At 45.4% G+C, this 17,401-nt stretch overlaps 1 protein-coding gene across 2 annotated transcripts in view; it reads right to left on the bottom strand.

Annotated features, from left to right (window-relative positions):
• Positions 1 to 313: 313 nt before the first annotated feature.
• kiaa0586 (KIAA0586 ortholog) overlaps positions 314 to 17,401 on the bottom strand; it is a 110,481-nt gene continuing 93,393 nt past the window's right edge. For both annotated transcript variants that reach the window (XM_055863913.1, XM_055863914.1), the window contains one exon: positions 314 to 782. In XM_055863913.1, the coding sequence (XP_055719888.1) occupies positions 634 to 782 (149 nt within the window). In that variant the 3' untranslated portion in view covers positions 314 to 633. The remainder of the gene's footprint in view (positions 783 to 17,401) is intronic.

Below are 17,401 nucleotides of genomic sequence, written 5' to 3'. Positions count from 1 at the left end.
ATCTTCATCTGGGGCAGCAGGAAAGCAAATGGGTGTGTAATGAGGTGAAAAACCAATCTCCTAGTCTAGTGCAATGTACTGTAGTAGCATGACCCTGACATCACACTGTTTACATGGGCTTGGGAAATGACTCAACGAAACATTTGAGTGACTCGCTGACTTGTCTGAAAATCACAATGTAGCTATGAAAACAACCACATAACTGATATGCCTGGAGTTGACTGTATTTAAATGAAAATGTGTATTTGAATGAAATATCTTTCATTTGCATAGGGTAAGTATGAAGTTAAGATAACAGTTGTTACTAAAACACTTAGAAGTATCAACTTTATTGGTAAAAAAAACAACTATAATTGATTATTGCTACATACAATACATTGATTATCTGACAGGCAAATTGGTCCAAACACATGGTTATTGGTTCCAGAGGTAAATAAATAGTGCCTGTCTGAAGATCTTCACAAGAAATGGAATGTTCTCTCTCTCTGCTGAGCTCTGTCCAGATCTGGTAAGAATGCTTTAGTGGTCTCACCATCGTTCCACTTAGTGTGATGAAACGGAGATGGAAGTAGTTGGCGTCTTGGAGGCATTTTTCTGTAATGTCTCAGTAATGACTAAAGCAGGTCAGCAGCACTAGAACATGTCATTCCCTGATGAGTCTGTGTCTCCTCCTCCTCTGGTGCTGAGCCCCAGACTGACAGAGCCCTCCTCCTCTTCTTCCTCTGGGCCGGTGAAGGGCAGCCGGACGGCCACCACTCTGGAGCCCTGCTGAGCCCGCTCCCCTGGAACATAAACACACATTACTCACTACATCAGTCACCAGGTCTGCTGCCTGCCTGACCAGCACAGTACAGCCCGAGTCCCAGCTCCAACCACCTACCCTAGCTCCAGCCCTGCCCAGCCTCAATCCAACACAACCCCAGCCACCAGCTCTACCACCAGCCCTAGCTCCAGCCCTGCCCAGCCTCAGCCCCAACCCAACACAACCCCAGCCACCAGCTCTACCACCAGCCCTAGCTCCAGCCCTAGCCCAACACAACCCCAGCCACCAGCTCTACCACCAGCCCTAGCTCCAGTCCTGCCCAGCCTCAGCCCCAACACAACCCCAGCCACCAGCTCTACCACCAGCCCTAGCCTAGCCACTCCACTAGCTGCTCCTCTATACATCTGTGAGTAGGACAGACAAGTGCTAAGCTGGCTGGTGGTGGGCCACTTAGCCTGATGAATGAGCCGTGTGTTGTGTACGAACCAGCAGTGTAGAGGGAAGTTGTGTTTCTACACACACATAGACACACAGACGTGTGTTGTGAAGGAGCCAGCGGTGTTTGGTAAGGTCAGTGGTGTTTGTACACAGAGAGATGTTCAGGCCTAGAAGGGTGAAGCACCACTAATGCAGAGCGGCAGCTGTGAGCCTGTGGTGGTGGAGCTACTGTAGGACCAATCTGCTAGGTGACTCACTCTGACAGCACAAACTGGAGCCAAGGCAGAGGTTAATTTATTAGTTTCTTTAAAAGGTTGCTCAAAAATACTTTTTGAACTTAGATTTTTTTGTCTGTCTGCCACTAACCCTGTTCAATGAGTGTCTGGGTTTGTGAAGAATGAATTGTGTGGCTCAGTTGGTAGACCAAGGCGCTTTTCCAACGTCAGGATCGAGGGTCGATTGCCACTGTGGCCACCCATGAGAAAATGTATTTGAGGATGAAAAAGTCACTTGGGTTAAAAGCGCCTGTTAAATGGCATATACTATTATATTCCAAGGACCCCTTGTTATTACGATATCGAAGGAAAATATTACAAACCAAGAGCTCTCTTACATGGCAACTTCACTTAGATCAAATACAGCCACATCACAGTTAGCCTGCGTCTGCTAAATACATACAGTACATTATGAGGTTTGGCTTTGACATTCGAGTGCTTATAGTTGACTTATGACTAGTTGACACGACTCTATTGGAAGAGTAGGTCACTATTTTACAGCTTGACGTTAGACGATTCCTCACCCTGAAAGTAGTCTATGGGGCCGGAGAAACTGTCATTCGTGGTTCAGTTCTCTGTATACAGCCATTACAAACTTCAGCTGCCTTTAGCCACCACATGCTACAAATCGATGGAAGTAATAGGGGCAAATCAACTCCTGTTGTGTTCGTTTCATGTTTATTCATTCTGTGTTCCCGGTCCAAAAGAACCGCCCGATTACAGCTGATCATAAATCCATAATAATACATATATTATCACCTAATGTTGTGTTAGATTTTTTTATCAACTTAAGTTCTTGTGAACATTACAAGTTTTGAACTTCTATTTGCTATTTATGGCCTGTAGGCCTCATTGACCTGAGCTCATACAACTCGTTTTTGAGTAAAAGAAGCACAATGTATGGATCAATGGTGGTTACATTTTGTGTGTTGCATGTGCCTTGCAAATATATGCACTGCATTTATGGCACATAACGCTCGTTTTGACATCGCTTGGTGAACACAGATTGCACCTCTTCCTTTTGTCTCTTCTGTCTCTGGCGGCCGTAGATCTTGCTTCTGGCCGTTGTATATCTCTCACCAATCCAGCAGAGGATGAGGTTGGAGGAAGGTGTCGGCGCCTTTGAATGAGGGGTGCCACCATGGCTTTCCCCTACTCTTCTAGGAATAGTCTCCTCTTGAAGAATTTCCCCTGCTTCCAGCCTGGATTCACCTCCATCCACACCACAAACGCGTTGTAGGCCGACACGTCTAGGATGTTGAAGAACACCACCATGGGCCAACGTGCCGTCATCCTCTTACAAGAGTATGTGCCAGTAACCGGCAAAAGTGCAACAATCGGTAAATAAAATAATGAGTACATACAAGTGATACTTCATGTCTTGCATAGTAACGTGAAAAATTAAAACAATGCTTTGATGCAATTTATCACATCTAAAACATATTTACATATTTACATATTCAAATGAATAGAATTTAATCCATATTGTTCACAAATTCAAGGAGCATTTCACCAAACAACAACATGTCTTATTTTTATGGTGCAGATAAAACAATCTGGTCATAGAAAAAAAAGTACATGAGACTTGAAAGATAAAAAGTAACATACCTTATCAAGGTTGTCAACTCCTCTTTGTTCCTGTTGTAATCCAGGACACCGCTGGGCTTCCTGTCCTCCCAGGTACTCACAGCGGCATCCCTGTGCAGAGTTGACATCAGGAGCACATTCTTCTTTATCTTCGGGCAATAAGACACGATTGTGTGTATCGGTGAAGGCACATTTAGAGGAAAAACGATCCCTGTCCTTGGTAGTGAGTAAGGCAGGAAGCAACTCAGGCCTGTTCCTTCTGACCGACCCCAACATGGTCATTTTTTGGGGAGCAGCTCCTGACCAAGAGCATATGAGGTGAAGAAATTGTCACAAGTTATGTTGTGCCCCTGGAGACCTGCAGTCATTTCCAGGACCAACATCTTCCCCTGGGTCCTTTCGGGAACACTATCAGCAGGTTTCCCAGTGTAAACCTGCATGTTCTCCAGGCATAACTTGTTCTGGCATCACATGGTACCCACATCTTTATTCCATACTGAGACGGTTTGCTTGGCATGTACTGTTTGAATGGGAAGCATCCCCTGAGATGTCTGGAAGTGGTTTATAGACGAGTGGCAGGCGCTCCACCCACTAGTGCCAAGCCTCTCTGATCGCTGCCAGCTTGTCTTGTTGACAGCAGCCTGGTCCTGTATCACGGTTGTCGAAGCGAATCACCCGTGACAACACGTGAAATGTCCAGTAGCGGCAAGAAAAATCCCCTGACTAGACTCTGGATCCCGTAACCTGGTGGTAGATTTGTTTCTGGATCTGTACACACCAGTCAAAACCAAGAGACCCACGTATGCTTGGACGTCTGTCCGGTCCACTTCCTTCCAGTTGTCTTTGTAAACACGTCTCCACTCCAAGTTGGTCATGTTTATCACTATCGTTTCAATTGACTCTGTCAGGAACAGTTCGAAGCAGGATGTTATGTCATCAACCCGGGATTTGGCGTATCTCGTTGGCCCTGGGGTCATCCTGATAACATTTTCAGCCGACCTCTCCTCTCAGGTGGGGATGAAAACCAGGACAAATTCTTCGACCGGAATGTAACAACAACCTCAGCAGGACCCTCTTCCTCATCACTGGATTGTAACAACAACCTCAGCAGGTCCCTCTTCCTCATCACTGGAATATAACAACAACCTCAGCAGGTCCCTCTTCCTCATCACTGGATTGTAACAACAACCTCAGCAGGTCCCTCTTCCTCATCACTGGATTGTAACAACAACCTCAGCAGGTCCCTCTTCCTCATCACTGGATTGTAACAACAACCTCAGCAGGACCCTCTTCCTCATCACTGGATTGTAACAACAACCTCAGCAGGACCCTCTTCCTCATCACTGGATTGTAACAACAACCTCAGCAGGGCCCTCTTCCTCATCACTGGATTGTAACAACAACCTCAGCAGGTCCCTCTTCCTCATCACTGGATTGTAACAACAACCTCAGCAGGTCCCTCTTCCTCATCACTGGATTGTAACAACAACCTCAGCAGGTCCCTCTTCCTCATCACTGGATTGTAACAACAACCTCAGCAGGTCCCTCTTCCTCATCACTGGATTGTAACAACAACCTCAGCAGGTCCCTCTTCCTCATCATTGGATTGTAACAACAACCTCAGCAGGGCCCTCTTCCTCATCACTGGAATATAACAACAACCTCAGCAGGGCCCTCTTCCTCATCACTGGAATATAACAACAACCTCAGCAGGGCCCTCTTCCTCATCACTGGATTGTAACAACAACCTCAGCAGGTCCCTCTTCCTCATCACTGGATTGTAACAACCTCAGCAGGTCCCTCTTCCTCATCACTGGAATGTAACAACCTCAGCAGGGCCCTCTTCCTCATCACTGGAATGTAACAACCTCAGCAGGGCCCTCTTCCTCATCACTGGAATGTAACAAAAACCTCAGCAGGGCCCTCTTCCTCATCACTGGATTGTAACAACAACCTCAGCAGGGCCCTCTTCCTCATCACTGGATTGTAACAACAACCTCAGCAGGGCCCTCTTCCTCATCACTGGATTGTAACAACAACCTCAGCAGGGCCCTCTTCCTCATCACTGGATTGTAACAACAACCTCAGCAGGGCCCTCTTCCTCATCACTGGATTGTAACAACAACCTCAGCAGGGCCCTCTTCCTCATCACTGGATTGTAACAACCTCAGCAGGGCCCTCTTCCTCATCACTGGAATGTAACAAAAACCTCAGCAGGGCCCTCTTCCTCATCACTGGATTGTAACAACAACCTCAGCAGGGCCCTCTTCCTCATCACTGGAATGTAACAAAAACCTCAGCAGGGCCCTCTTCCTCATCACTGGAATGTAACAAAAACCTCAGCAGGGCCCTCTTCCTCATCACTGGAATGTAACAACCTCAGCAGGGCCCTCTTCCTCATCACTGGATTGTAACAACAACCTCAGCAGGGCCCTCTTCCTCATCACTGGATTGTAACAACAACCTCAGCAGGGCCCTCTTCCTCATCACTGGAATGTAACAAAAACCTCAGCAGGGCCCTCTTCCTCATCACTGGATTGTAACAACAACCTCAGCAGGGCCCTCTTCCTCATCACTGGATTGTAACAACAACCTCAGCAGGTCCCTCTTCCTCATCACTGGATTGTAACAACAACCTCAGCAGGGCCCTCTTCCTCATTACTGGATTGTAACAACAACCTCAGCAGGGCCCTCTTCCTCATCACTGGATTGTAACAACAACCTCAGCAGGGCCCTCTTCCTCATCACTGGATTGTAACAACAACCTCAGCAGGGCCCTCTTCCTCATTACTGGATTGTTCTACATCAGTTGTCTCTTGGTCTGGATCATATTCTGTGATGTCTTCAACTTCTGACACTTCCTCCTCTAATGCATTTTCCCTGTCAGTTTCCTGGCCTCTCTCCTCCTCACCAGTGTCATGATTAAAGATAGGATCAAGAGTCTCACATACAGTAAATCATTTGGTCAGTGTGCTGCCACAGAATGAATTGTGAGCAAGGCCTCAAAAAAGCTTTATATACCAGAGCTGCGAGAAAAGTTCTATGTATTATTGAGACAATGTTGCGATTGTTTGTGAGAATGCCAACAGGTGTGGTTCCCGTGCGAGAAAGATTCTATTGGGGAAAGGTTCCCATGGGGGTTGCCATGGAAGCCAAGAAGGGAAGTGAGGTGTGTGTGTGTGTGCTCAAACACACATGCATGTGGGGGTCTGGGAGAGGAAGTGTGTCCATCTGATGAATGGGCATGTGCCTGAACTCAATTTTAAACACTAATTGTAGTCTCACACATTCATTTCTAATGACCGGTCATTTTTGACCGGGAACACCCCAGGTGTACAAAAGTTAAATAAAAAACACCATATTTTATGAAAACGTTTGTTCAGATACCCTGTGTGGACAAAGTCATGGAACCTTATGACAATCAAATTAAATTAACTAAATTTTTCAGAGAGAAAACTTGTAAATCGGTCCAATTCGACCAGAACACAGCAGGAGGGTTAAGTAACATCAAACCAAATATGGAGTTGATTTCAGATCATTTGGACATCATTTTTGTAAACTTGCTCACATCTCTTCCATAGATTTTTAGCTAGCGGTTGCTAAAGTTTGAAATAGCTGTTTAAAGTAAACTGAGCCATGAATCATAGTTTCTCCTGGTCCATAGACAACTTTCAGGGTAAGGAATCATCTAACATCAAGTGAAATAGTGAACTAGTCCTTTAACATTTATAAAAGTCTTGGATGGGTAAGGAGGAAACTGCTGAAAGTCTGAGATGACCCTACTACTGATATGGCCCTAAAGGAGACAAATAAAGTTCCATTGAATTGAATTGAGTCTTTCGCAGTCTAGATAAGCATAAACTTTTACTCGTAGCGAGACAAACACCAATATAGTGTACTACCTTTGACCAGAGCTCAAATGTAGTGCACTATTTGCGAATAAGGTGCCATTTGAGGCACTCTACACAGTGAGGTCCCAGTTCCCTGCGCTGACTGAGGCTGACAGGTTTGCTTATGCCAAGCCTCTGCCATATGGATGCACACAGATTGGTTGTGTTCTGCGACTCAGGGCTTGGAATTCACATGGGAGAGGCAGGCCACAGTGGCTCTCAGGGTTATCACTCAGTCAGATGGGGTATTTACAGTTCGAAAAGAGAAAGAGCATAACTAATATTGGCAGACTTAATTGAACCAACTGAAATATAGGTCTATAGGCCAATTCATTTCACATTACAGAATAGAACAGGAAATCATTACCAAAATATCTTTCATATTTGAATGAGGTTCTTACTTTGCTAAAGTCGAAACACAATCTGTCCCTAGAGTGGACCTTAAGCGCATAGAGAGGTTAAGCGTAACAATCAATATGGCAACAGTAGTCTTCAGCCTGAACCATGCAGGCAGCTCTCAATGAAGCTACCGACGCTTTGTCCGACCGTGCAGGCCAGCCAGGGGGAAAACAGCAGCCTGGCGATATTAAAGACATCACATTGAAGACATCACTGTTTTTAAACATGGTGGGTCTCGTGGGGCGAAAACTCTCCAAGGCCTAGATTCTCAAATTGACAGTGTATTTGCAACAAAAAAAAAGATTTGGAAGGGGCCGAACACAAGGATGTCCGTCTATGCTGAGTAGATGGGCCAAAATTCAGGCAGGTTTCATTTCCTCCACGAGGGATAGTGAGAGAGAGATAGAGAGAGGGGAAGAAAGAGAGAGATAGAGAGAGGGGGAGAAAGAAAGAGAGAGCCCCATGGCTACCAAACACAACAGACGGCCTACACTACCTGGGGGTAGGTAAAAGAAGAGTGGGAGTTGGAAAAGTACTGGAGGACAAAACTACTTTGAAGCCAAAAACACAAGTAAACAGCCCGTAGCTACAAAAGGCCCAAATAAGCTTGTTGGTGGAGGAAAAAGCCAATAAATGACATGTAATAAAATATATATGATACAATTATTCAAATCTTAATGGGGACTCTTAAAGTTGGTGGAGAGAGTGAATTGAAAGGAAAAGAAAAGGGGTTTTGATATAATATTTTCCAGTACCATTGCCTCCTCAGAGAGACCGGCTGGGTCCCTCCCCTGCAGCTGCTTGACTCTGGTCTGCGTCTCAAATGGAACCCTATTCCCTATATAGTGCACTACTTTTTACCAGTAGATCACTAAATAGGGAATAAGGTGCCATTTTGGACACAAGCTAGCTTTGGCCTTTCTGCTGCTGGGTTCTCCAGAGACCCACCGTATTCTCATGGCTCCCAGAGCACTGCCAAGTGTTTGAAGCGTGAGGAGCAAAAAGGAATGATTTTACTTTCGATGTGGGCCTTCTTAACAAATATTCACAGCTGCATGAAAGATCGAAAATGTGCTGCCAAAACAATCAGACACATGGATACAGACAGACAGGCAGAGGCAGGCAGACATGTAGGCAGGTAGGGCAGAAAGGCAGCGCAGGCAGGCAGGTAGGGCAGAAAGGCAGCGCAGGCAGGCAGGTAGGGCAGAAAGGCAGCGCAGGCAGGCAGGTAGGGCAGAAAGGCAGTGCAGGCAGGCAGGTAGGGCAGAAAGGGAGCGCAGGCAGGCAGGTAGGGCAGAAAGGCAGTGCAGGCAGGCAGGTAGGGCAGAAAGGCAGCGCAGGCAGGCAGGTAGGGCAGAAAGGCAGCGCAGGCAGGTAGGTAAAGCAGAAAGGCAGCGCAGGCAGGCAGGTAGGGCAGAAAGGCAGTGCAGGCAGGTAGGTAAAGCAGAAAGGCAGCGCAGGCAGGCAGGTAGGGCAGAAAGGCAGCGCAGGCAGGTAGGTAAAGCAGAAAGGCAGCGCAGGCAGGCAGGTAGGGCAGAAAGGCAGCGCAGGCAGGTAGGTAAAGCAGAAAGGCAGCGCAGGCAGGCAGGTAGGGCAGAAAGGCAGCACAGGCAGGCAGGTAGGGCACAAAGGCAGCACAGGCAGGTAGGGCAGAAAGGCAGAGCAGGCAGACGTTGCTATGCAAAGAAGAACTCCAGTGTTCTCAGCTCAAGGACACACGTGGGAATTTGGGTCTGGGTGAAATATTTGGATTGTGATTACACAGCCCTAACTCTCCTATTTTCCAATTAAAAAGTGTTTGGAGAGCGGTGAAGGATTGATCAGACGTCACTACAAATATTACTCTCCAGTGTTCCAGTGTTGTTGATTCAACTCATCTTCCCAGAAATAAGATATGTTTAACTGAGGTTTTCTTCTCTCATGCTTGAGAGCTGTGGTTGATCACATTTCAACTGAGAAAACCTTTTATTGGTTTGTTTGGATCATCAAATTGCTAAACAAAGGCAGAATCCCCCCAAAATACAACTATTCCTAAACATAGTGCACTAGCTGAGCCGTATGGCATTATGCTAAAATGTAGTGCACTATATAGGAAAAAGGGTGTCATTTGAGAAGCAACCATAGACTTAAACTGAACACCAAAATGTTTAATGTTCCAATGTAAAGGACATAAGAAAGGACCGTGCCCCATCCATCAGTCTCAGTATTGAAGGTTCTTCTTCAGCCCACATAACAATGTGTATGTCATTCATAAAAGTGCCTATTCACAACAACCTTGAGGCTTTGACTAAGAGTGGCAATACCAAGTATATAGCAAGATGTCTGTATGCATCTCTACACCAGTCAACATGGAGATATTCTTCTGCCTGGTATGTGAAGGCTAAGACGCTAAAACACACCAGCCACAGCTAGAGTGTGTATCTCTACACAGCTAGTGTGTGTATCTCTACACAACTAGTGTGTGTGTGTGTGTGTGTGTGTGTGTGTGTCTCTACACAACTAGTGAGTGTGTGTGTGTATCTCTACACAGCTAGTGAGTGTGTGTGTGTGTGTGTGTGTCTCTACACAACTAGTGAGTATGTGTGTGTGTGTGTGTGTGTGTGTATCTCTACACAGCTAGTGAGTGTGTGTATCTCTACACAACTAGTGAGTGTGTGTGTGTGTGTGTATGTATCTCTAAACAGCTAGTGAGTGTGTGTGTGTATCTCTACACAGCTAGTGAGTGTGTGTGTGTGTATCTCTACACAGCTAGTGAGTGTATGTGTGTGTATCTCTACACAGCTAGTGAGTGTATGTGTGTGTATCTCTACACAGCTAGTGAGTGTATGTGTGTGTATCTCTACACAGCTAGTGAGTGTATGTGTGTGTATCTCTACACAGCTAGTGAGTGTATGTGTGTGTATCTCTACAAAGCTAGTGAGTGTATGTGTGTGTATCTCTACACAGCTAGTGAGTGTATGTGTGTGTATCTCTACAAAGCTAGTGAGTGTATGTGTGTGTATCTCTACACAACTAGTGAGTATGTGTGTGTGTGTGTGTGTGTGTGTATCTCTACACAGCTAGTGAGTGTGTGTATCTCTACACAACTAGTGAGTGTGTGTGTGTGTGTGTATGTATCTCTACAAAGCTAGTGAGTGTGTGTGTGCAGAAATAAAACATGCTATTAGTAGATGTCAGGCTCTCTCTTGACCTTGAGCAAAACTACCAAGAAATAAAAAATGCATGATTCAGACAGTGTATTTGTTTTCCCCTGTTGTTTTAGAAACACACAGAGCACAATGTGGTGTCAAATAGCACTGTTCCATTAAAGCCTATTGTTGGGGTGCTCTTGTGGTGCTCGTTCCAGCAGTGAAACTGACTAAAAGCACCATATCTTATTGATGTTGCTAGTAGCTGGTTTTTCATGGTGTTATGCCATAGTTTAGTTTCTCCAGGCCACCTCTGCTTTGTAAGATGCTCCTTTTCCATATCCCCTCTAAACTATTAATGAAAGATAAGAGAGAGGACATCCTCTTTGTGATGAGCCGAGACAAAGAAGTAGGTGTATGCGTCCCAAATGGCACCCTGTCCCCTATATAGTGCACTACTATTGACCAGAGCCCTATGGAACCTGGTCAAAAGTAGTGCACTATAAAGGGAATAGGGTGCCATTTTGGATGCACATGCTATCTTGGAAATGAGCTATTTATCATCCTTCCTGTCAAAGGCTGCCTGTGTCTGCTCAGTGCTTCCTGTAGTACTAGCAGGCCTAGAAGCCTACTATCTGCTGATATGAAAAATGGCCCAGGACAGGAAATGCCCTGTAGTGGATGAAAGAGAGAGATGCAGGAGAGACCGAGACGAAGAGAAAGCAGTAAATACTCTCCCCGTGCGCTGCCATCTATGTACCCGCCTTACATCCATTTAGCAACTCAAGGACATCTTTGAAGTCCATGTAATAAAGATTGTCAAAATTCTAATGAATTCTGCTAACTGACATATCAAAGTTGTTAAACGGCCAGTCTCCCAAGTGAGGAAAAGGCGCAAGCCCCCTGACTTACGACCAGAAATGTCAGCGGAGAGCCCTTGCATTTATAGACTTTCAGAAGGGTGACAGTGATACTATCAACATAGCAAATGTGAATTTCTGTGATGGATTACTCCATTGATCAGGTGCTGGCTGTTGACACGCGGTTTAAAGCAGTCCTGCTTGGTTTCATGTGGCTGTCAACGTAACATTTGGCTGTCCTTTTTTAACCACAGGTAAACAGAAGCACAATCCTGTGAACTTTGCACGTCTCCCTTCTTCAACACAACTAGAACAACAACCGTCAAATGGTCGAGCAGCGTTTCCTGAACAACGGGTCAGGTGAGGCTTTTGACTGAGACCCATATCTGTCATCACAGCTTGAAATACTTTGAGTTGATTCTATCAATGACACCTTGAAAAATGAATGCTTGATTCACAACAGGTGTGACAACATAAGCGGAATGGTGACCCGAGAGGATATGTGGACCAGGTGCAGTGAGGTCAAAGGTCAACCCTTGGCCCGCGTCCCAAATGGCTCACTATTCCCTATATAGTGCACTACCTTTGACCAGGGCCCATGGAGAGGAAAAGTTCACACACATAGAGAGACCCAAGACAGGAAGGCTTTAGGATGAGCACCAAAATAAATAACGTCTGAGTCAAGTCTGGCTGAATGGACGGGCTGCAAGGAAGTTAGATAGCTAGATTGTGAACGACACACAAACACATCAGAGGAGAAAGGCGGTGTTCTCCTTCTCTCAAAAGGACACCTGCAAACACTTAAAAGGTTGTTCTCCACCCTCCTCTCAGTGAACCAGAGCTGACAGACTACGCTCTCACCAAACTCACAATCCCCTGCCTCCCCTTGACTGACTGAGCCTCCCAAGGTTGACTGACTAACTGCAGAGGGTGTGGGACACTGACGTAAGAGCCTACTGGCAGTCCATTCCTGGAGGTAGAGGACTTCTGGAAAGTTCTTTCTACTTCTCGTTTGATGTTTGAGTTTAATAGTTCTTGGAACCGATGATGGACATTGTTAAATGAGAGCCCTCGATGATAAACTGAACAATAAAACAAATGAACCTCATGGATTCATGTTGGAACCGTTGGAATGTTGTTTTTTTTGTCTGAATATCTGAACTCAATAAATACATAGGGGAAGGAATGACAAAGAGTTTGTGCACGCACTTAAGTATTTACATTTGATTCAAATCCCAGTCCTCAAAGACATGGGTGTGACCCACACCAGTGAGAATGGAAAGGTTTCCACTATCTCAACATTTAAAAAGAAAATTGCTAAAAATGTATAGCCTGGTGAAAATAAATGTGTAACTCTACTCATTCCGTGTCAAGTATGTTCTGAAAAGCTGGCCTTTCTTAAATGTGGAGATCGATAGCCACAACCCAACAAAGGGTGTAAGAAGTGCAAACAGTGGATATTGTCAGAGAGGAGGCTATCTTTCTTGTTTTCCCTGCCTGATATTTCAGCGTCGAGGAAAAAAAGAGGCTCCAACTGACAACAGCTGGCTCTGTGGTGCGGCTGGAGGGAAAGTCAAAGCCATGGAAACCAGTGAACCCCTGACCTGGCCTACAGGCATGGCTGTCTTACGTAGAAAACACTCCTCTCCCTCTCATATCCACCGACAACACACACACACACACACAACTTTACTCTCCACCGACAACAGCCTGGAGCCCAGGAGGAACAGTTACTGCTAGGCTACCACTGCTCTTCATAGGGACGTATACTTATCTGTATGGATGGAAATTGATCAAAACAAGCAGAGAGACAACTGGAGGAGAGTCCAGCCCTGCAGGTGCAATTGAGTGAAGAAAGTCGGTCAGTAAAGGACTCCTAGAGGGAGAACTGTGTATACGAACCCATCATTCTGATGGTAATACCACCCCACCCCAACTGTCTACCCAATTTAAAACTCCTCCGGAGTGGAAAACCCAACAATCTTTTTCACCTACAAAAGTCTCAAAAAGCTAAAAGTGGCACAACGTAACAATGCAGTGGCGCTACATTTACATTTGAGTCACTTAGCAGACGCTCTTATTCAGAGCGATTTACAGGAGCAATTAGGGTTAAGAGCCTTGCTCAAGGGCACACGGGCAGATGTCTCACATAGCCGGCTCAGGGAATCGAGCGTGACGAACCGCTAGTCTACTTGCCGCCCCTAGGCCAGCTCTTTACACCAACAGACTGGGAACTCTGCGAATCCACGCGTCTGATAGAAAGAGCAGGATTAAGGCTGTGCAGCGGTGCTGGGAATAGGATTTAAAAGTGTATACAGACGGGAAAGACTAACTCAGTATCCACACTGTATGTGCTGTAGCAGACTTGTATTTATTTATTCATTCAACCTTTATTTATCTAGGCCCATCTTCCACTGTTGGCTATAGCATTTAAAGTACGGGCACAAGGCTAAGCCAGGCCAGCCTTGCTTCACTATCCCTCCGCACCTACATATCAAAACTACTGTATATTCACCATGGCAACACATCATTCATTAGAAAATACACCTAGCCTGACATCCCCACCTGAGAAGAGAAGCTTCATTACGAATTAACGTGGCTCCTGGTGTGCTTCTGGAATATTCCTTCATTCCTTCATCTATCTGGATGTTAATAGACTGTACGTCCCACACGGCACCCTATTCCCTATATAGCGCAGTACTTTTGAGCAGCGCCCTTTGGCAGACACCTTAGGGTCAGTTCATCTGTCCTAAAGACAAAGTAGAGCTCATTCTCTTTTGGCCCCACTCGGTATCCATCATGGAGGTTTAGCTCAGAGGGGGTCAGGGGGGTTAGGAGTGGAGTTAGGGGGTAGGCTAGGTCACCCCTGGTGTCAAAAGGAGAACCCCATCAAACTTCCTTTCCCCTCAAGACAGATTAAGTCAATCAGAAGACTTCAATGGCTCTTTTAACCAATCCTTTTCTCTCTGCTTGTTTACGCCACTGAACAGGGAAACTGTATGCGCTGTTGATTGAGTCATAGTGTCGTAAAGAGGGGCAGCCAACCCCCCAGCCAGCCTCGACCCAAGCCCTACCTTCACAACACAGAGAGCACAATGAGAGTAACGCTAATTGAAAGTCAGAGGTTGCGACCTTTGTCAGGGGGCACTGAGCCCCTCTCTCCCGAGCCACACTGCGTGGGGTGCGGAGCCTGGTTTGCAGAGGGGGTCTCGTGGAAAGTCCCTGCGGCCACACAGAGCTCCTCTCCTGCAGTCAGTAGGCTGAAAGGAGAGGCAGCTGTGTGGGTAGAAGAGCCTAGCAGCGGGGGAATTTGCATTTGCCCCAAGAAGAAGGCTTTCATCCCCACAGCTCTTCTCCTATGGAGGGTGGGTGGGGCGGGGAGTGGGGTGCAGGCCAGGGTACAGGAGAGTGACAATCAATGGGCTTTTCATCTCAGGTACCTGCCTAGTGGAGGGACATAAAGGAAGGGTATCTGGCCCTAAACAGAGACTACACAGTGGCAGAATACCTGACCACTATGACTGACCCAAAATGTACAGACTCAGTGAGCATAGCCTTGCCATTGAGAGAGGCTGCCGCAGGCAGACCTGGCTCTCAGGAGAAGACAGGCTATGTGCACACAGCCCACAAAATGGAGGTGGAAAATGAGCTGCACTTCCTAAACTCCTGCCAAATGTACAGTTGAAGTCGTAAGTTTACATACACCTTAGCCAAATACATTTAAACTCAGTTTTTCACAGTTCCTAACATTTAATCCTCGTAAAAATTCCCTGTCTTAGGTCAGTTAGGATCACCACTTTATTTTAAGAATTTGAAATGTCAGAATAATTGTAGAGAGAATTATTTATTTCAGCTTACATTTCTTTCATCACATTCCCAGTGGGTCAGAAGTTTACATACACTCAATTAGTATTTGGTAGCATTGCCTTTAAATTGTTTAACTTGAGTCAAATGTTTCAGGTAGCCTTCCACAAGCTTCCCACAATAAGTTGGGTGAATTTTGGCCCATTCCTCCTGACAGAGCTGGTGTAACTGAGTCAGGTTTGTAGGCCTCCTTGCTCGCACACGCTTTTTCAGTTCTGACCACAACTTTTGAATAGGATTGAGGTCAGGGCTTTGTGATGGCCACTCCAATACCTTGACTTTGATGTCCTTAAGCCATTTTGCCACAACTTTAGAAGTATGCTTGGGGTCATTGTCCATTTGGAAGACCCAAACAGTTCTATTTTTGTTTCATCAGACCAGAGGACATTTCTCCAAAAAGTACAATCTTTGTCCCCATGTGCAGTTGCAAACCGTAGTCTGGCTTTTTTTATGGTGGTTTTGGAGCAGTGGCTTCTTCCTTACGGCGCGGCCTTTCAGGTTATGTCGATATAGGACTCGTTTTACTGTGGATATAGATACTTTTGTACATGTTTCCTCCAGCATCTTCACAAGGTCCTTTGCTGTTGTTCTGGGATTGATTTGTGCTTTTCGCACCAAAATACGTTCATCTCTAGGAAACAGAACGTGTCTCCTTCCTGAGCGGTATGACGGCTGAGTGGTCCCATGGTGTTTATACTTGCGTACTATTGTTTGTACAGATGAACGTGGTACCTTCAGGCGTTTGGAAATTGCTCCCAAGGATGAACCAGACTTGTGGAGGTCTACAATTGTTTTCTGAAGTCTTGGGTGATTTATTTTGATTTTCCCATGATGTCAAGCAAAGAGGCACTGCGTTTGAAGGTAGGCCTTAAAATACATCCACAGGTACACCTCCAATTGACTCAAATGATGTCAATTAGCCTATCAGAAGCTTCTAAAGCCATGACATAATTTTCTGGAATTTTCCAAACTGTTTAAAGACACAGTCAACTTAGTGTATGTAAACTTCTGACCCACTGGAATTGTGAATTATAAGTGAAATAATCTGTCTGTAAACAATTGTTGGAAAAATGACTTTTGTCATGCACAAAGTAGATGTCTTAACAAGCAGTTTTGGCAAGTCAGTTAGCAAGAAATTTGTGGAGTGGTTGAAAAACGGGTTTTAATAACTCCAACCTAAGTGTATGTAAACTTCCGACTTCAACTGTATGACCACATTAGAGACACAACCTCTGTCAAAGCCTCTTCAAACTCAGAAGGCCAAAGAAATTTGGCTTGGCAACTAAAACCCTCAAACTTTTATAGATGCACAATTGAGAGCATCCTGTCGGGCTGTATTACCGCCTGGTACGGCAACTGTACCGCCAACAACCGCAGAGCTCTCCAGAGGGTGGTGCGGTCTGCCCAACGCATCATCGGGGGCAAATTACCTGCCCTCCAGGACACCTACAGCACCCGATGTCACAGGAAGGCCAAAAGGATCATCAAGGACATCAACTACCCGAGCCACTGCCTGTTCACCCCACTATCATCCAGAAGGCGATGTCAGTACAGGCGCATCAAAGCTGGGACCGAGAGACTGAAAAACAGCTATCTCAAGGTCATCAGACTGTTAAATAGCCATCACTAGCACATTAGAGGCTGCTGTCCCATATACATAGACTTGAAATATTGATATATTCCTTAATTTCATTATTTTACTTTTAGGTTGTCTATTGTTAGATATTACCGCACTGTTGGAGCTAGGAACACAAGCATTTCAAAAAACCCGCAATAACATCTGCTAAACATGTGTATGTGACCAATACAATTTGATTTATTCCCCACAGATCACAGACCCAAAAGAATTAGAAAACAAAACATTGATAAACTCCCATATATGTTAGGTGAAATACCACAGTGCACAGTCACAGCAGCAAGACTTGCGGCCCACTGCCATGAGAAAAGGTCAACCAGTGTAGCACAAACAACATTGTAAATACCAATATTTATATGTTTATTTATCTTTCTCTATTATTCTATCTTTTGAAAATCTTTTTGAGTGCAATATTTACTGTCAAATTCAAATAGTTTTTGTTGATTTTGTGTCTTCTAACTTTTGTTTATTGTTTATTTCACTTGCTTTGGCGATGTTTCCCATGCCAATAAAGTCCCTTTGAATTGAACTAAGAAAGAGAGAGAGGGAGATAGAGTTTCC

This window comes from Salvelinus fontinalis, chromosome 15 (assembly GCF_029448725.1).
Source record: "Salvelinus fontinalis isolate EN_2023a chromosome 15, ASM2944872v1, whole genome shotgun sequence".
Lineage (NCBI taxonomy): Eukaryota > Metazoa > Chordata > Actinopteri > Salmoniformes > Salmonidae > Salvelinus > Salvelinus fontinalis.
This window is presented reverse-complemented; position numbering and strand designations above follow the sequence as displayed.